The 25,466-nt window shown below is 45.3% G+C and overlaps 1 protein-coding gene across 5 annotated transcripts in view; it reads right to left on the reverse strand.

The window, feature by feature from the left end:
* The window catches only part of SYT16 (synaptotagmin 16), a 150,923-nt gene that overhangs the window by 23,806 nt on the left and 101,651 nt on the right, over positions 1–25,466 (reverse strand). For 2 of the 5 annotated variants that reach the window (XM_054027271.1, XM_054027269.1), the window contains exons 3-4: positions 19,246–19,458; positions 2,045–2,301 (exon numbers count right to left, since the gene is read on the reverse strand). In XM_054027271.1, coding sequence (XP_053883246.1) covers positions 2,045–2,301; positions 19,246–19,458 — 470 coding nt within the window. Of the gene's footprint in view, positions 1–2,044; positions 2,302–3,078; positions 3,147–19,245; positions 19,459–25,466 lie in introns of those variants that run through there. The other 3 variants (XM_054027272.1, XM_054027273.1, XM_054027270.1) reach the window with 3 other exon arrangements.

Raw genomic sequence — 25,466 nt, forward strand, 5'->3', positions numbered from 1 at the left:
CTCTCTGATGTCTGGAACCTGCTCATGTTCAAGTTTCCTAAATGGCAGAGGTTTCTTGTGGAAGCTTACTCCTACTCCTAATGAAGTCACTGGTAAAATTCCCATGGGTTATGGGTGGGCCATAAATATTCTGTAAATACGAGTAATTGCACTGAAATCCAAGTGCTGTGTGGAGTTAAGTATTTCCAGATGAAATAAATGTTTTTCTTTTCCAGTAAGGTGTTCTTATGTATTGGGATCAATACAGGAGTAAGTGGGGGAAATTATAGGACCTGATAGGTCAGACTAGATAATCGCATGGTCCCTTCACTCCTTAAACTGTATGAATCTACACAGGTTTAAGACAAATACCCCTCTCAGTAGAATGTGTCTTTTTGAACAGATCATCAATATCGGACAGAGTGCGTATATATGTAAAATACACATTCCTGCCAGAAAAATAAATCAATCTCACAAAGCAGGTAATTATGGGTGCAGCCTTGAAATGCCCTTTGAATATCCACCGCAGAAGCACAACATTACAGATTCTTTCTCCAAACAGAGGCCTGTTTGAAAGTAGCACAGCAATGTTTGGGTATTTCTGGAATGTCAGAACATTTAGTTCACTTAAAAAAGAAAAATCTTCCATTAAGGCACATAATGAAGTCAGACGAGAAGCTACTCACAGCAAACAAATTAGGATCCAGGTGTATCTGAACTCTGTAATTCTCTATACGCTGTTCATGTTGTTAATATACATGCACCTGGGGCAGAATGATAGGCACATTCAAAATATAAATGAAAAGAGGACACTCGAGATTCCGCAGCACTTGTGCACCATGGTGATGAGCATGAAATAGAGAAATGGGTACAAGACCCACAGATAGATAAACATCCTGGCTCACAGTAATGTAGAAAAAAGGGTCCAGACTCTTATTGCAGGAGGTTCTGGTGCATCAGGGCATAGATGCAGAGCTGATCTGTGCAGCATTCAAAAGTACTGCCTATTTTTAGTGCCTCTATGTGAATGTCTGCTTTGAACAGGTCAAAAGCCCATGCCCTGAGAAGCTGCTTTCACTCTCTTCAGTTGGGTGGAAGCAGCTTGCTCACAGGAAGGGAATATTTTCTGCCAAGCCCTGTTTTTCCTCGGGCAAAGAGATTACCTTGTGCAGCTAAGGGATGTTCTTTTTTGACTCAGAGACGTGACCTTCTGTGCTTTTCTTTTCTTTTTTTTAATATCGGATGCTATTCAATACTCTTGCAGAAATTAATCAGCTGGTCAATAATAATCCCAATTTTTTTTAATAATAAAGGAACAACCCATATTTAATCATAGAAAGAGGAGAAGGGTAAACAGTGAGCTAACCCAATAAGAGCTCTCTTAGGATCTGGAATATTTGCTGGCAGGTATTAGCTTTGAAATAAGGGCCAAATCCTTAGGTCTGGCCAAGACCTGCTCGGTGAATAGGCTGGGTGCAGGAGAGGAAAGGGGGCTGTAAACCTCCCCAGCCTGCTGTAGACATGTGCTCTGTGTTTATGGAGGGCAGTGTGAGAAACAGCTAGCTAAGCTAGGGAAGCCCCCAGCTGTCCCTTTAAGACAACTTTCCAGGCGCTTCATGCTGCCTGAGCAATGGAAAGCAGCCAGAAGGGAACCAAGGATCTGACCCAGTAATCACATACTGTATCCCTACAGACACACACCATATACACGGGCAGTAACAAATCCACTTACCTCCTTCAAAGCATGACAAGGCATTGTTAGCTAATTCGTAGTAACTTCTGTCATGCGGGAAATGGTTGTGATATGATTAGTGTGTGAAATCAGACAAGAAAACAGCCTCTCTGAAGGAATACTAGTGAAGTCTATTCAAAATTCCAGCAGGCAAAGTATCAGGAAAAGGGAAAACACACACCGAGGTGTGTGCATGCATGCACTTAGGGATTACTATCCTGAGTTGTGCCAATTGATTTTTCACTTCATTTCTTCCGTAACATTTCGGACAAGAAGCCCAGACATCTCCAGGGAACAGAAACACTATGTGTAATACAGAATAATTCACCATACCTCAGGGCTCCAAGCGGATGAGCTGTCAGTTGCGTCATTTCCTTCAAATCCCTGGTTGCTGAATGCTGTCTCCATTTGCAAGCTCCCTTCTGTGGCTTGTTGGCTAAGGCTATGGGCAATGCTAGCCTCCATTCCAGGGCTTTTGGCTTGCATGGTACCCCTACTCTCAGAGGTAGTTCTTGAATCAACAGATATGTAGTCATCTTCATTATAGGATAGGTTGTCTTGGAAACTCAGTTGGCTTAGCCCATCCAGTTCTAACAATATTCAGCAAGAAAATCATTTCAGAGTGATTAAAATAACATTCTTTCCCCCCCCCTAATTTATCCTTTTTTCCCCTCCACTACAGTAGGAGCCTGGCAGGAACAGCTTTGCTTACGAGACGGTGAGATCCCTGGCATTGAACCCACAAAAATCAACAACCCGCATAAATCAGCATTGCAAGGAATAAAAATGGCTGCTCTCCTTCTGCATCCTGAGCAGGGAATCAACCTGCCTCACACAAGGAAAGGCATCGGTCACACAGGATGATCAGAGGGACATTTGGGAATACGGTGTTCAGGACGTCTACCGTATGAAGGCATCACCAGTCAAGAGACAGATCAGGCATGAAATGGAAAAGCATAATGCACAGGCCCGATCCTGACAGAAGGGTGTGGTGGAGGGAAACCATCACAATTTCCTCTTCTTAGGTGGTGGGAAGCAGCACAGCGGTCAGCACAGCCCAACAGGAGGACAGTACCGATAGGGACAGGGGCATGGTGTGGGGCGCTTGATAGAATGCCTCCCCTCTCACTGCATCTCTCACCTGCAGAGCTTTGGTTAAAGCTGCTCTCCAACCAAATGGAAACTCTGAGGAAGGTGGTAACGTTAACTCGACCAGTCTGAGCTTGGTCAAACCCTCCCTGGGACACAGGGATGCTCATCAGTGCAGGGAGATGCACATTACAACTCTCCGGCCTCCCCAGGACAGCTTTTATGCATTTGACCCAACATGTCTATCCCACAGGTTAGATGATGGAAATGTTACTCACCCTGACCAGTAACTGTAGTTCTTCGACATGTGTGTCCCTTTGGGTGCTCTGCTTCAGGTGTGCATGTGCCTCTCAGGTCCTTGGCTGGAGATTTCTAGCAGTGTCCGTTTGGCCTGCATATGCGCCCTATGCCTCAGCAAACACCAAGGCTATTTACAGGGGTGCAGGAAAACCGCCCTCAGTTCCTTCTCTACCCAGGTGTCCCCAAGGGAACAACTGAAGTAGAGGGGAAGGAGGGTGGGTAGTGGAGCACCCAGTGGGACACATCTCGAAGAACTCCAATTACTGCACCGGGTGAGTAATCTTTCCTTCTTCGAGTAGTGTCCCAGTGGTGTCCACTTCAGGTGACTTCTGAGCAGTATCCCAGGAGGAGAAGGGAGCTTCAGAACAGATTCCAGAACTGAAGATGGTGCTACAGACCCAAGTACCACATCGGATCTGACGGCATGGAGCAGGCAGTAATGCTTCAGAAACATAATGAAGTCCAAGTAGTGGCTCTACATATCTCTGATACTGGAACATTCTTCAAAAGTACAGTAGATGTTGCTTGTGATCTGGTTGAATTTGCTCTCACCCCCTGAGAGGGCTGAACACCAGCAGACTCATAACAGGCAGAGACTCAACTCGATATCCATTTCGAAAAGTGTTTGAGCAGAGATAGAAGCCCCCTTAGAGCTATCTGCGCAGGAGACTAAGAGTCTAGGTCAGGGTTAGGCAATCTATGGCATGTGTGCCAAAGGCGGCAGGCTCTGTATTTTAATTTAATTTTAAATGATGCTTCTTAAACATTTTAAAAACCTTATTTACTTGACATACAACAATAGTTTATTATATATTATAGACTTATAGAAAGAGACCTTCTAAAAACATGAAAATGTATTACTGACACGCAAAACCTTAAATTAGAGTGAATAAATGAAGACTCGGCACACCACTTCTGAAAGGTTGCCGACCCCTGATCAAGGTAATCTCCTAAACTGTTTATTCCCATCCAGGTAGAAGAGTAAGGCCTTTCTAACTTCCAGGGTGTAGAAATAGAATTTCTGCTAAGAGCTATCAGGTTTTGGAAATAATACCGGAAGATGGATAGACTGGGTAAGATGAAAATCCGATGGTAGGATTTTCCTACCTAACCTTTGGTAGGAACGGAGGATGTGGACGTAAGGAACATTGTAAAGGGTTCCAATCTCCCTGACCCTACGAGCTGACGTTATGGAAACTTAGAAGGCCATCTTCACAGATAAATGAAGTAAGCAGCAGGTTGCCTTTGGTCTGAATGGAAGTCTCTTAAGGCAGTTTAGAACCAGGTTAGGGTCCCTAGATGGGGTGGGGTGCCTAATGTGAGGGAAGAGATTCCATAGGTCCTTAATAAATCTAGACAATACCGGGTGACCAAATATGGAGAATCCCTTGACCGGGGGATGAAAGGTTGATATGGCAGCCAGGTGTACTTTGACCAAGCTGATGGATAACCCAGATGTCTAACTGCTGGATCTGAAATCTAGGATGAGGGAAAAGGGAACCAATTCAGGCTGGAGGTAGCGACAACTGCACCAATAGATTAATCTCCTCAATTTCTGCAGGTAAGCAATGCAGGTTGGTGTTTTCCTACTGTTTAATAACACCTGCTATACAGCCAAGGTCCATCTGTTCTGAACCGTGAGTGCACCGAAGTTGGCTCCTCATCCTAACAGGGATGAGTCAGTTATTATATAGAGCGCAAGAGGGGAGGACTCCTGTCTCATGCTGAGAAAGAGGGACGATCGATGAGTTATCTTAAGTGCCTATACACAAATGCAAGAAGCCTGGGAAACAAGCAGGGAGAACTGGAAGTCCTGGCACAGTCAGGGAACTATGATGTGATTGGAATAACAGAGACTTGGTGGGATAACTCACATGACTGGAGTACTGTCATGGATGGATATAAACTGTTCAGGAAGGACAGGCAGGGCAGAAAAGGTGGGGGAGTTGCGTTGTATGTAAGAGAGGAGTATGACTGCTCAGAGCTCCGGTATGAAACTGCAGAAAAACCTGAGAGTCTCTGGATAAAGTTGAGAAGTGTGAGCAACAAGGGTGATGTCGTGGTTGGAGTCTGCTATAGACCACCAGACCAGGGGGATGAGGTGGACGAGGCTTTCTTCTGGCAACTAGCAGAAGTTGCTAGATCGCAGGCCCTGGTTCTCATGGGAGACTTTAATCACCCTGATATCTGCTGGGAGAGCAATACAGCGGTGCACAGGCAATCCAGGAAATTTTTGGATAGTGTAGGGGACAATTTCCTGGTGCAAGTGCTGGAGGAACCAACTAGGGGGCAAAGCTTTTCTTGACCTGCTACTCACAAACAGAGAAGAACTAGTAGGGGAAGCAAAAGTGGATGGGAATCTGGGAGGCAGTGACCATGAGATGGTCGAGTTCAGGATCCTGACACAAGGAAGAAAGGAGAGCAGCAGAATACGGACCCTGGACTTCAGAAAAGCAGACTTTGACTCCCTCAGGGAACAGATGGGCAGGATCCCCTGGGAGAATAACATGAAGGGCAAAGGGGTCCAGGAGAGCTGGCTGTATTTTAAAGAATCCTTATTGAGGTTGCAGGAACAAACCATCCCGATGTGTAGAAAGAATAGTAAATATGGCAGGCGACCAGCTTGGCTAAACAGCAAAATCCTTGCTGATCTTAAACGCAAAAAAGAAGCTTACAAGAAGTGGAAGATTGGACAAATGACCAGGGAGGAGTATAAAAATATTGCTCAGGCGTGCAGGAGTGAAATCAGGAAGGCCAAATCACACTTGGAGTTGCAGTTAGCAAGAGATGTTAAGAGTAACAAGAAGGGTTTCTTCAGGTATGTTAGCAACAAGAAGAAAATCAAGGAAAGTGTGGGCCCCTTACTGAATGAGGGAGGCAACCTAGTGACCGAGGATGTGGAAAAAGCTAATGTACTCAATGATTTTTTTGCCTCTGTCTTCACGAACAAGGTCAGCTCCCAGACTGCTGCACTGGGCAGTACAGCATGGGGAGAAGGTGACCAACCCTCTGTGGAGAAAGAAGTGGTTCGGGACTATTTAGAAAAACTGGACGTGCACAAGTCCATGGGGCCGGATGCGCTGCATCCGAGGGTGCTAAAGGAGTTGGCGGGTGAGATTGCAGAGCCATTAGCCATTATTTTTGAAAACTCATGGCGATCGGGGGAGGTCCCAGATGACTGGAAAAAGGCTAATGTAGTGCCCATCTTTAAAAAAGGGAAGGAGGAGGATCCGGGGAACTACAGGCCAGTCAGCCTCACCTCAGTCCCTGGAAAAATCATGGAGCAGGTCCTCAAGGAATCAATTATGAAACATTTAGAGGAGAGGAAAGTGATCAAGAACAGTCAGCATGGATTCACGAAGGGGAAGTCGTGCCTGACTAACCTAATTGCCTTCTATGATGAGATAACTGGCTCTGTGGATGAGGGGAAAGCAGTGGATGTGTTATTCCTTGACTTTAGCAAAGCTTTTGATACGGTCTCCCACAGTATTCTTGCCGCCAAGTTAAAGAAGTATGGGCTGGATGAATGGACTGTAAGGTGGATAGAAAGCTGGCTAGATCGTCGGGCTCAACGGGTAGTGATCAATGGCTCCATGTCTAGTTGGCAGCCGGTTTCAAGCGGAGTGCCCCAAGGGTCGGTCCTGGGGCCGGTTTTGTTTAATATCTTTATTAATGATCTGGAGGATGGTGTGGACTGCACTCTCAGCAAGTTTGCAGATGACACTAAACTAGGAGGCGTGGTAGATACACTAGAGGGTAGGGATCGGATACAGAGGGACCTAGACAAATTAGAAGATTGGGCCGAAAAAAACCTGATGAGGTTCAACAAGGACAAGTGCAGAGTCCTGCACTTAGGACGGAAGAATCCCATGCACTGCTACAGACTAGGGACCGAATGGCTAGGTAGCAGTTCTGCAGAAAAGGACCTAGGGGTCACAGTGGACGAGAAGCTGGATATGAGTCAACAGTGTGCTCTTGTTGCCAAGAAGGCTAACGGCATTTTGGGCTGTATAAGTAGGGGCATTGCCAGCAGATAGAGGAACGTGATCGTTCCCCTCTATTCGACATTGGTGAGGCCTCATCTGGAATACTGTGTCCAGTTTTGGGCCCCACACTACAAGAAGGATGTGGAAAAATTGGAAAGAGTCCAGCGGAGGGCAACAAAAATGATTAGGGGTCTGGAGCACATGACTTATGAGGAGAGGCTGAGGGAACTGGGATTGTTTAGTCTCCAGAAGAGAAGAATGAGGGGGGATTTGATAGCAGCCTTCAACTACCTGAAGGGGGGTTCCAAAGAGGATGGAGCTCGGCTGTTCTCAGTGGTGGCAGACGACAGAACAAGGAGCAATGGTCTCAAGTTGCAGTGGGGGAGGTCCAGGTTGGATATCAGGAAAAACTATTTCACTAGGAGGGTGGTGAAACACTGGAATGCGTTACCTAGGGAGGTGGTGGAGTCTCCTTCCTTGGAGGTTTTTAAGGCCCGGCTTGACAAAGCCCTGGCTGGGATGATTTAGCTGGGAATTGGTCCTGCTTTGAGCAGGGGGTTGGACTAGATGACCTCTTGAGGTCCCTTCCAACTCTGACATTCTATGATTCTATGATTCTATGATTAGAGTCAATGATGGAGTTGGGCGACAGAAAGGGATGTCCACTGTCACCTGCCTGTCTAAGGAGTCCTTCCTTGGAGAGTAGATTGTTCTGAGCCCACCTTTAAGGCAATGGAGGTGAAGCCTTGTGTGACTGGTCACAAAAGTGCAAGCTATCATATGGCCCAAGAGTTGAAGACAGTTCCTTACTGTGTGGTCTAAGACGGGGTTTCTCTACTGTGTTATGAACCTCTCTTGGAAACCCCCAAACTTGGCACCATGATGCCCTGAGCATAACTGCCGCTGTAGAGATTAATCTGGCAGCAATGTCTGCAGCATCTAGAGACATTTGGAGAGCTGTTCTGGCCAACGACTGACCCCCTGCAACTGTGAACTGCAGTTGTTCCCTGCAGTCATGTGACAGCTGCTCAATAAAAGCCGTGAGCTTGTTGTAATTAGTAAAGTTGTATTTGGCCATGACCACCTGGTAGTTTGTGATCTGGAACTGCGGACAAGTAAGACTTTTGTCCAAAGAGATCCAGCTGCTTTTGGTCCTCATCATAGGGAGTAGATCCCAAAAAGTGCTGCCTACCAAATGCATGCCCCTCATCCCATCATGAGGGAGTTTGGTGGTGGATGGGAAAATAAAAAGTCAGAATCCTTAGGGGCACATATAGTACTTGTTATCTGCTCTTTTGCACACTGGTAGAATAGTGTCAGGTGTTAGCCACTTAGCGGGGACCAGGAGAGCCTCATTAGTAAGTAGCGCCACTCTGGCGGGTGTTGCCAACTGCAAGATATCCAGCAGCTTGTCTTACAGATCCTTGACCACCTCCAGAGGGATCTACAGAGTGTTTGCCACCGTTCTCATGAGATCCTGAAACTGCCATCAGCCATGGAAAGTGGTGGAGGCATAACTGACTCATCCGGCAACGATGAAGAAATGGGAGTCTCAGGGGTAACTTCATCAGCTCTCGCCTCCTGCTCTTCTAACATCTCTTCCTGTCGTGGCAGATGGGGAGGGGAAGGATGTGAAACCCTGGTCTCCCTGGAGGATGGTATCAGTGATCTGTGAAATTGCTGCCAATAGGCAGCCCATGGGTCCCAATGTGGTCGCGGCAGGGGTCCATAAGGAAGCGGGGGTGGCATACAAAGCTGGTTCCATCATCTTTGGTGACCTGCAAGGGCCTCCCTGTGTGAGGGCAGATTCCCGAAGGGGTATGTAGGACAACCCTTCACTGAGATTGAGGAGACCACTTGGGAGTCCTCGTCGTCTTCCTCCACATCCTCCCATGGGGCAGCCATTGAGGATGCAGGAGAGTCTTGTACCACAAGATGGCCGCTTGGAGACCAAGGTCTCAGTACCAAGAAACGTTCAGTACCCGTCAACAAGGACTCTGGTTCATCTGACCCCGAGAGGTACCTTGAGTATTGGAATTCCTGTGATACCGGAAAGGACCCTTGTACTGACACCGTAGTCGTCGTTGCTGTAGCTGAAGCCGACAGCATCAACAATGATGGGCATTCAACAGGCATTGTAGATGTCAGGCACCATTACTTGCTTGGTACAGATGATACCGCTTGCCCTGGCGGAGCTGCTTGCATCAGTACTGGTGGCTGGGTTAAGGCACATGATGGAACCAACGGCCGAGTGAAATGCTTCGCAGTTGATGACAGGGGTGAACTCGATGGTACCCTGTCCTCACCCTCCTAACTGGTGGAGGGTTCTGGTGCTCTATCTTCTTGTATTTGGAGCTCCGGGACGTCACAGGCCTGCTGGTACTGGAGGAAGAGTTCTTGGTCCCAACGGTACCCTCTGAGTCTGAGGACCTCAACAGGGACCTGGTCTTTTCTTCAGCTGACTTCTTAGAGTAAGAGTCCATGGTCCCCTTTCTGGGAGTCTTCCCAGCAGGCTGCAAAGACTTCCCTTTCTTACGGGAAGTATGCCTCAAGGTTGCCACTGGAACAGTCTGAAGACAGATGTATTGCGGGGAGGAGAAGTCTCCTGACCTGTCCGAGAGGGAAGTTACAGGGAGCATTCCATGGCTAACAGTCTGAGCTTTATCTCTCTGTTCTTCCTCACCTGCGCCTTAAGGGCCAAACAGAAGGAACACTCCCCTAGGCAACAGACATACTTGGAGTGCCCGTCGCTTACCGATATAGCCTTTGGGCAAGAGAGGCAGTGTTTGAAGCCTGGCGAGCCAGGCATTCCCCACCCAGAGAAGACAAGTGTCCCAGAGAGAAGGGAGAGGGAAAACAATCCTCTCACCTAAAACTAACTATATTAAACACTAAACACAAACTTACAACCATAAACTACCTAACTGCAAGAAAAAACAGAGGGCTGAGTATGCTCTAGGTGGACATGCTAGGTTTCAGTCTCAGGCCAAGGTGATAGAGAAAGAACTGAGGATGGTTCACCCATGCACCCCAGATAGCCTCGGTATCTGCCACAAGGTGGCATAAGGCTCATGTGCAGGCCGAACGGGCACTCCTAGCTAGAAATCTTCTATCACAGGCTCGAGAGGCACATGCACACCTGAAGTGGAGCACCCACAGGGATAGTACTCGAAGAAGAAGGTTAATTATTGAGGGTAAAATTATCTTTCTTTGTCCGAACAGTGAATTTCTTATCTCCAAAGTGAAGATCTCCAGCACTTGTTCCTCTCCCCACACAGAATCTGCACTGGCAACTGCACGAGTTCTGCAGGATACAGTGTGGAACCCGGAGGAAAATTCCCTCTTTGTTTAGGCAGATTCCATTTATAGTTTAATCAGAATCATTTGTGGCTTAATCAGAAAAACAGATATCTTCTGATTTTATACTTGTGAAACTAAAGGCAGGGTTTGTTCCAGACATAAATAAGCTTTACAGTGCTATAACTCATTTTCCTTCCTTGAAATAAAATTAGTTACACAACCGTAATGCTGGTAAAAGTGATGAAATCAGAATGAGGTTCACTGTATTTACATAACCAGTAAGCCAAAGCCTTTTTTTTTTAATCTTAGGGATTTGTTTTCTAGTTCCTTCCAAGAACTGCACCATTTGTGTGGAAAGCAACATGATTTTTACTGTTATATTTTTACTCAATTTCTTCTGCAAATATAGAAACAGAAAATAAAAGCAAAAGCAAGAAGGCAGAACAAGCAAGAAATAAAAGAAATGTCTGTATACAAATTTACTGAGACTGTACAAATATGGATTCTCCTTAAGGTGTTTAATTAGCAAGACACATTTTAAACAGGTGGCCATCCATCAAAGCATACACCACGCAGCAGACTTTCAGATAAAACATAACTGTAGTAATAAATTATCCCCAGGCAATTGTCTTGTGGTTTTTGACTCCTGCCAGGATAATATCTAGATCAATAATAGAGGAATTTTGAAAGGCTTGAAAGACTATTCATAATTGGAATATTCCAGAAATATATTAATATAACAACAAACTTTCTCTAAGGGTTATGAAAGCAAATGTGTTATACAAGGCAAGTTTCAAGGGAAATAAAAGAAAAGTGTGATTCACCATTGACTAGTTTATGGAACAGTCTTGTTATTTCTTTAAATTTACGGTAGTCCTGTCAGTGATAACTGCTCGTGTATATGTGAGGGCATACTTTGACATTGTAAGAAGTTTAGCAAAAACATCTGTGCCAGATCAGAGAAGAACTTACGAAGAATGAACTCACTGTACCATGGACAATTATTTCTGGGGAGAAAAAAAAAATCACAGACAAATGAAGAGGTATTGAAGGAGAAAGGAAGTACTGAGGTTCCAGTTCTCAAAAAAGCAAATGGCCTGATCCTGGCTAGTATAACCACAAAAGTCTACTACTCTCATCACAACACAACTAATGGGCAAGAGAAACATTGGGGATCATCGGACAATGGAACCAATTACCAAGGGATGTGGGAAAATTCTCCATCGCTTGGCAGCTTTAAGATTGGATAGCTTTCTAAAAGACATACTATAATGTGACTACAAGTTGTTGGGCTGGATGGAGTCATCACTGGGTGAAATTCTGAGGCTTGTATCATGTAAGATGTCAGACTAGATGATCACAATTGTCCCTTCTGGTCTTAAAATCTATTCATTTTTTAGGGTGATACAAGGATGGATTTAAATCAGCAGAAAGTTTCAGCTGAATATCAGGGAAATCTTCTTACCAACAAGATGTATAAGAACATGGAATAATCCCTCCAGGTTAATGATGGATGCTCCAGCATTTGAAACTGTGATGAACTGGGAATATATCTATACAATTTATGAATTCTGTGTGAGATTATGAATCCTGCATGTCTGTGTCAGGTTGCAAACTCCATTTTGAATGTGCGGCCTTTTGTCTTCTCTATGGTCTGTTTGCTTCCATGCTGAGTTGAAAATTCCAAAGGCTGGCAGCAAATGACGGACAGTAGAAGGTAATTGACTCCTATGCTCCCAATTGTTGGCTATCTGCTCACTCTAGACACAAGACTGATCCCTGCCCATGGAGCGGCGAACAGCAGAGGCGAACAGCGGGAGTTTGCCTGGGAGTTCGCCTAGGGAGAGCGCACTGAGGCTTTCATCTGCAGGTTTCTCCGAGTAGTTCCTGCAACAGTTGAGGAAGCTCCTAAGAGGACGGTGATATGGAAGGTGAGCGATCAGCTGTTGTAACCTGCACAGGTTGTGCCATGTTTGTCTTTCTTCCGCAGGACAGAAGCGACTTTGTCTGCACAAAGTGCAAGCTGGTCTCCATATTGGAGGAGAAGGTTCGAGGGCTGGAGAAACAAGTATCAACTCTGCGTTGCATAAGGGAAAATGAAGATTTCCTGGACAGACGTCAGGAGATGCTTCTACGGCCACAATGTTCTGAAGATTCAGAGCAGGCACAGCAGGGACAGAAGGATTGTGAGGAGGTTTGGCAGCATGTGACCTCCAGAAGAAGAAAGAGGAGCGTCCATGCACCAGCAATGGAGATACAGGTGAGGAATCGTTTCCATGTTCTCTCTACAGGTGCTAATGCGGAGAGTGGACTAGATGGCCCATCTGAGGGAAGGGAGCAGAAGGAGACTCCACCGATTGGAACGCAAAAGATGCACTGTCCTAGGGATGGGGGTTCCACGACCACCACTCCCAAGAGGAGGAGGAGGGTGGTGGTGGTCGGGGACTCCCTCCTCAGGGGGACTGAGTCATCTATCTGCCGCCCTGACCGGGAAAACCGAGAGGTCTGCTGCTTGCCTGGAGCTAGGATACACGATGTGACGGAGAGACTGCCGAGACTCATCAAGCCCTCGGATCGCTACCCCTTCCTGCTTCTCCACGTGGGCACCAATGATACTGCCAAGAATGACCTTGAGCGGATCACTGCAGACTACGTGGCTCTGGGAAGAAGGATAAAGGAGTTTGAGGCGCAAGTGGTGTTCTCGTCCATCCTCCCTGTGCAAGGAAAAGGCCGGGGTAGAGACCGTCGAATCGTGGAAGTCAACGAATGGCTACGCAGGTGGTGTCGGAGAGAAGGCTTTGGATTCTTCGACCATGGGATGGTGTTCCAAGAAGAAGGAGTGCTAGGCAGAGACGGGCTCCACCTAACGAAGAGAGGGAAGAGCATCTTCGCCAGCAGGCTGGCTAACCTAGTGAGGAGGGCTTTAAACTAGGTTCACCGGGGGAAGGAGACCAAAGCCCTGAGGTAAGTGGGGAAATGGGATCCTGGGAGGAAGCACAAGCAGGAGAGCGCAACAGGGGAGGACTCCTGTCTCATGCTGAGAAAGAGGGACGATCATTGAGTTATCTTAAGTGCCTATACACAAATGCAAGAAGCCTGGGAAACAAGCAGGGAGAACTGGAAGTCCTGGCACAGTCAGGGAACTATGATGTGATTGGAATAACAGAGACTTGGTGGGATAACTCACATGACTGGAGTACTGTCATGGATGGATATAAACTGTTCAGGAAGGACAGGCAGGGCAGAAAAGGTGGGGGAGTTGCGTTGTATGTAAGAGAGGAGTATGACTGCTCAGAGCTCCGGTATGATACTGCAGAAAAACCTGAGAGTCTCTGGATAAAGTTGAGAAGTGTGAGCAACAAGGGTGATGTCGTGGTTGGAGTCTGCTATAGACCACCAGACCAGGGGGATGAGGTGGACGAGGCTTTCTTCTGGCAACTAGCAGAAGTTGCTAGATCACAGGCCCTGGTTCTCATGGGAGACTTTAATCACCCTGATATCTGCTGGGAGAGCAATACAGCGGTGCACAGGCAATCCAGGAAATTTTTGGAAAGTGTAGGGGACAATTTCCTGGTGCAAGTGCTGGAGGAACCAACTAGGGGCAAAGCTTTTCTTGACCTGCTGCTCACAAACAGGGAAGAACTAGTAGGGGAAGCAAAAGTGGATGGGAACCTGGGAGGCAGTGACCATGAGATGGTCGAGTTCAGGATCCTGACACAAGGAAGAAAGGAGAGCAGCAGAATACGGACCCTGGACTTCAGAAAAGCAGACTTTGACTCCCTCAGGGAACAGATGGGCAGGATCCCCTGGGAGAATAACATGAAGGGCAAAGGGGTCCAGGAGAGCTGGCTGTATTTTAAAGAATCCTTATTGAGGTTGCAGGAACAAACCATCCCGATGTGTAGAAAGAATAGTAAATATGGCAGGCGACCAGCTTGGCTAAACAGTGAAATCCTTGCTGATCTTAAACGCAAAAAAGAGGCTTATAAGGAGTGGAAGATTGGACAAATGACCAGGGAGGAGTATAAAAATATTGCTCAGGCGTGCAGGAGTGAAATCAGGAAGGCCAAATCACACTTGGAGTTGCAGTTAGCAAGAGATGTTAAGAGTAACAAGAAGGGTTTCTTCAGGTATGTTAGCAACAAGAAGAAAATCAAGGAAAGTGTGGGCCCCTTACTGAATGAGGGAGGCAACCTAGTGACCGAGGATGTGGAAAAAGCTAATGTACTCAATGATTTTTTTGCCTCTGTCTTCACGCACAAGGTCAGCTCCCAGATTGCTGCACTGGGCAGTACAGCATGGGGAGAAGGTGACCAACCCTCTGTGGAGAAAGAAGTGGTTCGGGACTATTTAGAAAAACTGGACGTGCACAAGTCCATGGGGCCGGATGCGCTGCATCCGAGGGTGCTAAAGGAGTTGGCGGGTGAGATTGCAGAGCCATTAGCCATTATTTTTGAAAACTCATGGCGATCGGGGGAGGTCCCAGATGACTGGAAAAAGGCTAATGTAGTGCCCATCTTTAAAAAAGGGAAGAAGGAGGATCCGGGGAACTACAGGCCAGTCAGCCTCACCTCAGTCCCTGGAAAAATCATGGAGCAGGTCCTCAAGGAATCAATTATGAAACATTTAGAGGACAGGAAAGTGATCAGGAACAGTCAGCATGGATTCACGAAGGGGAAGTCGTGCCTGACTAACCTAATTGCCTTCTATGATGAGATAACTGGCTCTGTGGATGAGGGGAAAGCAGTGGATGTCTTATTTCTTGACTTTAGCAAAGCTTTTGATACTGTTTCCCACAGTATTCTTGCCACCAAGTTAAAGAAGTATGGGCTGGATGAATGGACTGTAAGGTGGATAGAAAGCTGGCTAGATCGTCGGGCTCAACGGGTAGTGATCAATGGCTCCATGTCTAGTTGGCAGCTGGTTTCAAGTGGAGTGCCCCAAGGGTCGGTCCTGGGGCCGGTTTTGTTTAATATCTTTATTAATGATCTGGAGGATGGTGTGGACTGCACTCTCAGCAAGTTTGCAGATGACACTAAACTAGGAGGCGTGGTAGATACACTAGAGGGTAGGGATCGGATACAGAGGGACCTAGACAAATTAGAGGATTGGGCAGAAAAAACCTGATGAGGTTCAACAAGGACAAGTGCAGAGTCCTGCACTTAGGACGGAAGAATCCCATGCACTGCTACAGACTAGGGACCGAATGGCTAGGTAGCAGTTCTGCTGAAAAGGACCTAGGGGTCACAATGGACGAGAAGCTGGATATGAGTCAACAGTGTGCTCTTGTTGCCAAGAAGGCTAACGGCATTTTGGGCTGTATAAGTAGGGGCATTGCCAGCAGATCGAGGAACGTGATCGTTCCCCTTTATTCGACATTGGTGAGGCCTCATCTGGAATACTGTGTCCAGTTTTGGTCCCCACACTACAAGAAGGATGTGGAAAAATTGGAAAGAGTCCAGCGGAGGGCAACAAAAATGATTAGGGGTCTGGAGCACATGACTTATGAGGAGAGGCTGAGAGAACTGGGATTGTTTAGTCTCCAGAAGAGAAGAATGAGGGGGGATTTGATAGCAGCCTTCAACTACCTGAAGGGGGGTTCCAAAGAGGATGGAGCTCGGCTGTTCTCAGTGGTGGCAGATGACAGAACAAGGAGCAATGGTCTCAAGTTGCAGTGGGGGAGGTCCAGGTTGGATATCAGGAAAAACTATTTCACTAGGAGGGTGGTGAAACACTGGAATGCGTTACCTAGGGAGGTGGTGGAGTCTCCTTCCTTGGAGGTTTTTAAGGCCCGGCTTGACAAAGCCCTGGCTGGGATGATTTAGCTGGGAATTGGTCCTGCTTTGAGCAGGGGGTTGGACTAGATGACCTCTTGAGGTCCCTTCCAACTCATATTCTATGATTCTATGATTCTAAGAACTGGTTTAGCAAGGAGGAAGTCACCTTGGCAACAAAGTCACCTAACAGATTTGTGCTCATATGGTGAAGCTGGCAAGGCAGTCACCTGACATGGGGGCAGGGGAGGGGCTGAAAATTTTTAAAGGGCAGAGGTTGATCGGCTTGGAGCCCATTTTCTTCAATCCATAAGAGAGAGACCACTTACCATGTAACAGTCTGCATGAGACAGGGGACACACTGTCTGCCTGGACCCAGATAGTTCCCCCAAGGCTCACAAGGAAAAGCGAGGGGCATTTCCAATGTTTATTGTTTTGAATGAGCTGTCCTTTCCAGTGTCTTACGTGATTAAGTGTAAAAGAGCATAAAAGTGTTAGACTGGGCAAAGCGTGCGCACACATGTGCGTTGATAGCTTCACAACTGCTGTGTGCCCCTGAAAGAGTTCAACTGCAAACCAGAAGCTTTGCATCTTTGGGGTGGGGTGGGGTGCTGGGAGAGGGTGGGTTTAAGTAACTGGGGCATCTTGGGGGAGGAGGGGTTCAGCCCTGATCCTGGGGCCTACGGCAGGTGAGCGGAGTAGCCCCATTTCTGAGAGGGGGTAACTGACTGAGTCAGTGCCCAGGAAATGTGCCAGAGAGGCCAAGAGAGGAACCAGTGTTGCTGCCTGCTGAGGCCCCTGAAGCTTAACACACCGCAGAGGATCCAGCGCCTTGTGAATGAGGAGAGCCAGATGCTAAGCTCTTAGGAGGCTGCTGCTTTGTGGCTAGCTGGCCACTCCCCTGTCTTGTAAGTTACAGCACACCCTCTATAGCCCACACGGGAGGAGGCATACCAGGAAGAAGGGAGTGTGGACGGAATACACCATGCACCAGCATTTTGGGACCACTGCAAACAGTTAGAGAGCAGCTACTTTTGCTGCATGGCTGGACTGGAGGATCAGGACATGGGTAAACTGTAGCTAGAGAGACGGGAAAGATAAACCCCATGTAACTATCTCCACCCTGCAGCATCGAAAGAGGAGATGAGAGAGTAGGGTGACCAGATGTCCCGATAAAATTGGGACTGTTCCGATTTTGAGGAGTTTGTCCTGCGTCCTGACCGAAGCACGCTCGGGATGCCATTTGTCCCGATATTTTGTTTTGGGGTTTTTGGTTTTTTTTATACACTCACTTGTCCGGGGTCTTTGGCAGCAATTCAGCGAAGGGTCCTTCAGTCACTGACGGTCTTCGGCAGCATTTCAGCGGCGGGTGCTTCTCTCTTTGGTGGGAAGGTTCATTACCTGCTGCCAAAATCCCGCCGAAGACCGTCAGCGATTGAAGGACCCTCCGCCGAAATCCCGCCGAAGACCCGGACAGGTGAGTGTAACACTTAAAAAGGTGCGTCCCCTCTGGCGGTCCTGATATTTTCAACTTATCATCTGGTCACCCTATGAGAGAGAGAGAAAAGGAGCAAAAGGAATGAAGGCAACAGAGTATTTAACAAAAGGCACTTTCCTGGGTTACTGAATGTCCCAACAGGAGATTGTGCAGTTCCTCACCTGATTGTGTTAATACACGTGATAGGGGATAAAGCATAACTCACTGGAAGGCTTCTGAGGATCTGATCCAGGGAAGCTGGGTGCCATATATTCTGTGCAGTTCAAGAGGGAGAGGAACAAAGGTGATTCTCCACCATCTCTACACTCCTCTCATCCTGGAGCCAGACAGGGGCCAAGCTGGATACTGGCATAAGCAATAGCAGCCTCTGGGGTTCTCTAATTTATACCTACCTCCCTTTGGCCTCAAGAGGCCATTTCACCAACTGGGAATAACAAGAATGTAGAGACTATGGCCACACCCCCTTCCCCATCGGGAGTTAGGGGGTTGGGTGGCCTATACCTGCAATGGTGACTCTACCTCAGCCATGGATTCCCCAGGCTGAGGGAATCCTCCATCATGCAGTCAGGCTAGCAGTACACTTGACTGAGGACCTGAGAATATCTAAAACATAAATAAGGGGGTGTTATTTGGAATAAAGGGCTTGATCCTGCTTCCATTAAAGTAGACAGCAGAATTCCCAGTAACTTCAGTGAAAGCGGGACTGAGCCCTAACAGTTTTTTTAACACTTATAATAATTATTTAAAATAGTACTAATCCTAATAATTTTGGTTTATAAAGACAACAAAGGAAGTAACTGTAGTCCACATTATGATCCAAGAGCAGTTCTACAGAGGGGCCTAAATCAAAATGAGCATAATAATGAACAGGTAACTAAATATTTCAGAATCACAATTGTTTTGTGCAACTAAAACCACACTGGCAGTTTCCTGAAACTTTCCCAGGAAAGGTTCTCCCAGACATGTCCTGAATTATAGAATCTCATTGTGCCGATCAATTTCGCGCTTGGGTAAATGTTCCAAACAAACATGTATGGTTTTAGAATATACAAAAGCCACTTACAATAATAGACAATGATTGGTCAAAAAAATGTTCCCTTTGGTTCTCTAAATGTTTGCCTTCTGTCATTGCCTGACATGTAGTGTATGCACTGGTGAATGATGCTACATAATTCATTTGCTATTTACCTGGTATTTGCAAAGCTACTATTAAAGAAACATGCAATTTCTATTCAAAGGCTTGCTAAAACACACCGTATTGATAAGAAATGCAGTTCAACAGATTTCATCAGGCCAAGTCCTGCAGTCCTTACTCAGACAAAACTCCCACTGAAATCCACGGGAATTTTGTCTAATGACTAAGGAGCCTAATCTAAAATCCATGTAAAGTTAATGGAAAGATTCCCATTGACTTCAGTAGGATTTGGATCCAGCTCTAAGTACTTTAGGAATAAGCTGCAGATGGATTTTAGCCTGAGCAGATCAGAACCAAGGCTGCCTCTTCCCCAAAATAAAAGGATTCTCTCCATGTTAGGTGGCTGTGGATTCAAAGCAAGTGTTTTAATGCTCATTTGAGACAGACAATACCTTCGCATTCAGATGCCTCGGTACTGTACTCCTCATGGTTGGACAGCAAGCGGTTGAATTTAGGTTTACGTTCTGAACCTGCTTGTGTTGCCTTTTCAGACACCCCCGACCGAAAACTCTGCGAGCGCGACACAGAGATCGCAAACTGTTTAATCACCTCGTCGTCGCTATCTGAAGATGTGGTTAGCTCTTCATCCTCCCCATAACTGTTCACTGGGAGAAAAACACAACACAGGCTTTTGACAACTTCACAGGACTTGACGCAGAAGTAGGAAAACATGGGACATTTTCAGTTCAGATATTTACTTTGGGGGGGGGAGGAAAAGGAGAGCAATAAGACATAACTACCATGGGGGAGCTGATGAGGAGGGCACGTTCCCTCAGACGTTTTGAAATCTTTGTGGTGCCTCGCTGTGTCTGCAGGAATCACACATTATCACTCCTGGCTTCCCATCCTGCAGATCCCCCAACTTTTTAAAAATGTGATTGTTCCTCCCACACCCAAAACCAAAAAAAGGAAAACCATTATCCATATATAACCATTAGCATGTGCGGAGCCAAAGTAGTAAACACGGGGCTCTAAAACCTTCTCAGTATTCCAATAATACCTCCACAGCCCTCTGAAACAAATACTACCGAGTGCAGAAGAAAGAAAACAGAGGGTTAATCTACTCTTGGGTTACACCACAAAAACGAAATTACAGCATCTAGCTAATAGGCATCACCAATTCTGCATGTCAGAGTCAGCAGAGGAACCTTTTGAGAACAATGTAAATTCTAACCTTTAAAGATGAAGATACACATCTGAACATTTTGCTGTAGCTACCCTTCCCCCTCCGACTGACAATGCTGGCTTTGAATATGGGATCACTGCGTTCTCATTAGTGTTTGAATATCCTTTGTGGGAGGCGGGGGGAAGGGATCTGATGTCCCATACTTGGCCTGCTTTTTCAAATGAAAATGGAGATGAAAGTACAATGCCACATTGCAGGTTCCCCAGCCATCTGTATCAGGGGAAACAGCATAGGAGGAAGTTTTCATTTGTGAACTTGTGGGGCCAAGGGAGTTGTGGGTGTAATGGACAGCTGGAGTGTGTGTGTGTGTTTGTGTGTGCATGTGAACACACCAGCTGTCAAGTGTGTTACTATTTTGTTACTTACTCTTGAGGATAAAGAACACAACAGTGGCTGCCAAGACTTGTTTCAATAATTCCCATTGCATATCCAAGCCGCTGAACAAACGAACAATGCATGCAAGTGCAAAAAGGTGGGGCCATTTCTCCATGCCAATGGCTGATTTTTGAGGTGAAATCTAGCTTCATCTATATCCCACTCATACCCAACTACATGGCTACGATTAGGGAAATAGGCCCCTGCTTCCACACATCCAGACTCCATTAAGTGTGTCCAATACTAATCCAATTAGAACTAATCCAATATCCCACTGCTTCTCAAACCTACCTCCTTTCATGACAGTTGCAGTAGGCCTGCCGTCTATCCCTGGTCCCTAGGGGACCAGGACAAGGTAGCTCTCAGGGGCCGTGAAATTTGCTTCCACCAGGAATCTATCAGAAACTGAATCTTATTATGCTGAGGTTTTGTTATCAGATTTGCCTCTGTTGTCTGGCTTTGAGTAATATTGCCAATAAGACCAGTATTGCTTTCAGAAATTGGTCTCCTGGTAGGTAAGTGGTATTTGCCTATGCCTCAGGGGAAATCTCACTACTGTGGGGAGAAATAAATGTCCCCTATTTTGAGAAAATACACTATTTTAATTGTGTAATAGTTGTTTTGTAAACGGCACTCAGTTACCAATGCTGTATCAATGAGCCCTCCTGAAATTTTAATAAGTTAAAAGGGCTTTCTTATTTTTTTACAGAATTGGGCAGGGACAGGACATCTAACTGTTCAGGTCAACTCAAGCTTTATAAATCTCTCACAATATCATGTACTGCATTAAATAAGTATCTGTATTATTTCCAGTTTTTTCCAATGGGGTGAATGCAAGTAGTTACGTTCTTTCCCCCAAAAGTCAAGTACTCTCAGTTTCTGTTGCATAGAAAGCTTTTGCCTTAATCACTTTTGGTTTCAGTTTAGCTAGCAGGTGCAGAGAGAACATTTGCTTCATTCAGACTTGTGCATTTAAAGTTGAGATGAAAAAGCAAGAAAGTGTTTTCATCAGTATTTTCATTAATAACTTGGAAAATGGAGTCAAGAATATGCTTATAAAATTTGCAGATGACGCCAAACTGGGAGGATTTGCAAGCACTTTGCAGGACAGGATTAGAATTCAAAACGACCTTGACAATTAGCGAATTGGTCTGAAATCAACAAAAATTCAATAAAGACAAGTGTAAAGTACTACACTTAGAAAAGAACGACTGGCTAGATGGTACCACCACTGAAAAGAGTACGGGGGTTATAGTGGATCGCAAATTGAATGCGAGTCAACAATACAAGTCTCTGTGTGGACCGTGCTACCGCAGAGTTATAATTTGGGGATTTGTCAAGCAGAAGTCAAAGTGTAACTGCAGCACTTGTTATGATGTGGGGTGCTGTTTCTTAGCTGCATTTTTAAAAACATATGCTAATTAAATGCTAGAACTAGAGGCTCAAGAGCAAATGCCTGATATGACTTCTGCTGCTGAATCTTTGTCCTGGAAGGAGACAGCTCCATAAGTTGTCACGCTAATATCTTTATATTAATACAACCAAGTTTACTCATGAGAAAGAAAAAAACTCAACATTCAGATTTACAAATGCTCTGATTAGAAAGGGGGAAAAGCATTTTCAGAATCACCATGGAAACTTAAATAGAGGGCCCATGATTACGATTTAAACTCGTGAAAGATGATGAACGCATCTTGTGATTTGCAGATGTTGCGCAGTACATTCATTTTAACTCATTTACTCACACACACAGCCTATTTTACAAATCAAACCTCTGATCATTTCTAAAGGGGAGTTGGCAGTACATTTCAAATTACCACAGACACTTTTTGCAAGGAATTTCAAATACATGCTCAATGTGATATCTAGGTTACATACATTCAAATACTACACAGCTAAAAACACCCAAGAGAAATGGTCCAAGACTTCTTTATAGTTACCAAGTATAAAGAATCAAATATTTTTTATTCAAAGCCTATAAAGAAAAGAATGTATTTCATATATCTGATAAAATATATTGTGAATGGTGTAAAATGTATGTATTTTGCATACCGCCCTCCACTTGCATGTTATTAACTGATGGTTGTTTAACTGTGAGGTCAAGCACTTAGAACATAGGTAATGCCACATATATCCTTCCCAGGTAACCTTAATTCTTTCTTGCGTGTACCCATCCTGTGCTTTGAGAGACTGATCCTGCTCCACTGAAGTCAATGGGAGTTTCATTATTGACTTCAATGGGAGCAGGATGATGCTCTGAATGAACAAGGGGTCCAGTGGCAAAAACAGTAAGCGACCAAGAAATTAAAGATGGTGTTGTAATGTATATGCATAATGCAGACACCTGGCAGATCACAAATGTTCTTAGTACAATGTCTGCTGCAGCAGTGGCAGAGACATGGGCCGGACCGTAGAATGTTCATGCTCCATTATTATTTTCCTGTGTTGCCACAATTCCCCAATGGAACACTAGTGACAGAAGAGCAATGGTGATTTTCAATAGTTTATAACTCAGCAAAATCTGAACTGAATTCCATAGGACAATAGGGCGATAGTTCAAGGGCTTTACCCCTGCCAAATTTCAAAGTCTAGCTGCAAACAATGCAGGTGTTCTAATTTGTCAAAACAAAGGTTGAAGGAAGCTTTTCTAATGGAAACGTAAGGCAACCTAAACATAGATGTCACTACCAGTTCCCTCTATAATTACAGGCCTGATCTTCAAAGGGCCTCAACTTTGTCTACACTTGCACTTTTGTCGCTAAAACTTTTGTCGCTCAGGGGTGTAAAAAAACACACCCCTGAACGACAAAAATTTTAACAACGAAAAGCACTGGTGTGGACAGAGCTTCATCATTCGGAGCCACGCTCCAGGCGACAAAGCTACCGCCCCTCGTTGGAGGTGATCTTATTTTGTCGCCAGGGAAGCCTCAGACTCTCTTTTTACACCTTCAACCAGCTGCTAGTACAACTAATTGGGAGTGCAAATGAGGGAATGTAGACATTTGACTACCTGACCTATAGCTACAATCAGGTAGTTAAGTGTCCATGTGCCTTTGTTTGTGCTAACAATTACTTGTGGACCCAAAATGATTGTCAAAAAGGAGACCTGGTTTAAAAAAAAGTCAGGCCTAAAATGTATTTCAAATATATAGAAACTGGGCCTCTTTGTAATATATTAAATCTGTACCGTTTCAGGATGGTGTTTTTTGTGAATTTAAATACTGTGAAGAGTGCCTGATTCACGTAATGCACCTGCAGTGGCAATAGAAGCTTCCATCCCTACCAATGTAACTCAGCCCTTAGAAGGACTTGGACATGTCCAAGACCATTCATTTTGTATGCTCTCTAGTGAGCCCGTCAACAAGAATGCAAATTAGTGCCAACTGTTCAGTCATGCTACATGCACCCGATAGGTGAGTGACTGGAACATCTTATTGCTGCACTCGGCCCACTACCTTGACTGAGTAGAGCTAAGCAAATAACTGACTTTCTGGGTTAGTGGCCGAACTGAAAAATCCTAAACAAAACAAAAGAAGTGGTTCATTCTGAATCAAACTGATATTTTTTCTTGCCAAAACAACAACCAAATAAATTTTGTTCAGTTTGAACAAAACAACATTTCCAAAATGAAACGGTTCATTTTGAAACAAAATGTTGAAATGGTCCATTTAAACAAATTTCACTGTTTTAGAATACCAGGGTTGGAAGGGACCTCAGGAGGTCATCTAGTCCAACCCCCTGCTCAAAGCAGGACCAATCCCCAGACAGATTTTTGCCCCCCTCAAGGATTGAACTCAGAACGCTAGGTTTAGCAGGCCAATGCTCAAACCACTGAGCTATCCGGAAACATTTTCCTCATTTTTATGTAGCTGAAACTATTCCTAGAATTTGATCCAAATTCACAAATAGTTTCAGTGGCCCCCAAAACTGTATTTTTTGGTGAATTTACTATATACTGAACATTTTTTGCCAGCTCTAGTCATGAGTCAGGTTTCTTCCAGTCAGGGACCTTGTACAAGCTATATACAACGTGAAGCACCTACTATAGTTTGGAGTATTGAGCCATTTTAATTGTATCCTTCTTCCAATTCCCACATCTGGATGTAAATTTAAAAAAAAAAAAATGGGACTCAGATCCAGACATGCCAAACCCGCGAAAAAAACGCAGAAATTGGACTTGTTTTTGGCTTAATTGGCTTGTGAGTTGCTTGTTGGCTAGTTTTTGGCTTGTAGCTTGTTGCTTCTCTTTTTTGATCGGCTCCCAGCAAGCAGGGGTAAAGGGGGGGCAAGCAGGGGCAAGGGGGGAGAGAGTCAGGGGTGCACAGCGGGCCCACCACAGTCCCAGACTGCATGCCAGAGGGGTTTAGTTGCATAGACTGTTGGGGTTCTTAGGGACTGGGTTGTTTTGGCCTTGTTTTGAAATAGGATTAGCTTGATTTTTGGCTTATTGTGAAAGTCGGGGTGCTTATTTACCACATGAAAGTTGGCAACTGTGCTCAGATCCAAACCAACCCCTGCCTGGGCTTCTGTATCAGCTAAATGAAAAGGCAAGCAAGAAGTTTTTGCAAAAGCAAAACTGCCCCTGATTTTGCCCATCTTTACTGTGTGTTATGGGTTTTCATTAAACATGAATTAGTAGCAATTAAAACACTACAGATGGGGCCTATATGTAGAAAGGCCAGTTTTCATGACACATCCTTCCCTCATAATAGAAAAGAAAATTGTTTATACTTCATATATGTAACTTTCTCATATATTTTCTCTAGCAGGCTATATGGCACAATGGTTTGAATTTTCTTCATATACCACCCCCACTCTTTTTTTTAAGATGCTGTTTACTCTTCTAATGTAAAAGCATCATTTTGCAAACTCTCTTTTCAAAAGATCACCCAGCAACAAGATCAGACTTTACCTCGGATTTTTCCATTAAGTAGAAGGGAACTTTCTTAAAATGGAGTCATGTGTTTTTTCCCAGAACTCTTTCGCTATTTGCAGAACTCCAGCTGGTACACTGAAATGCATCGAAACAACTCAGAACTTTCACTCCGCTTC

This window comes from Malaclemys terrapin, chromosome 4 (assembly GCF_027887155.1).
Source record: "Malaclemys terrapin pileata isolate rMalTer1 chromosome 4, rMalTer1.hap1, whole genome shotgun sequence".
Lineage (NCBI taxonomy): Eukaryota > Metazoa > Chordata > Testudines > Emydidae > Malaclemys > Malaclemys terrapin.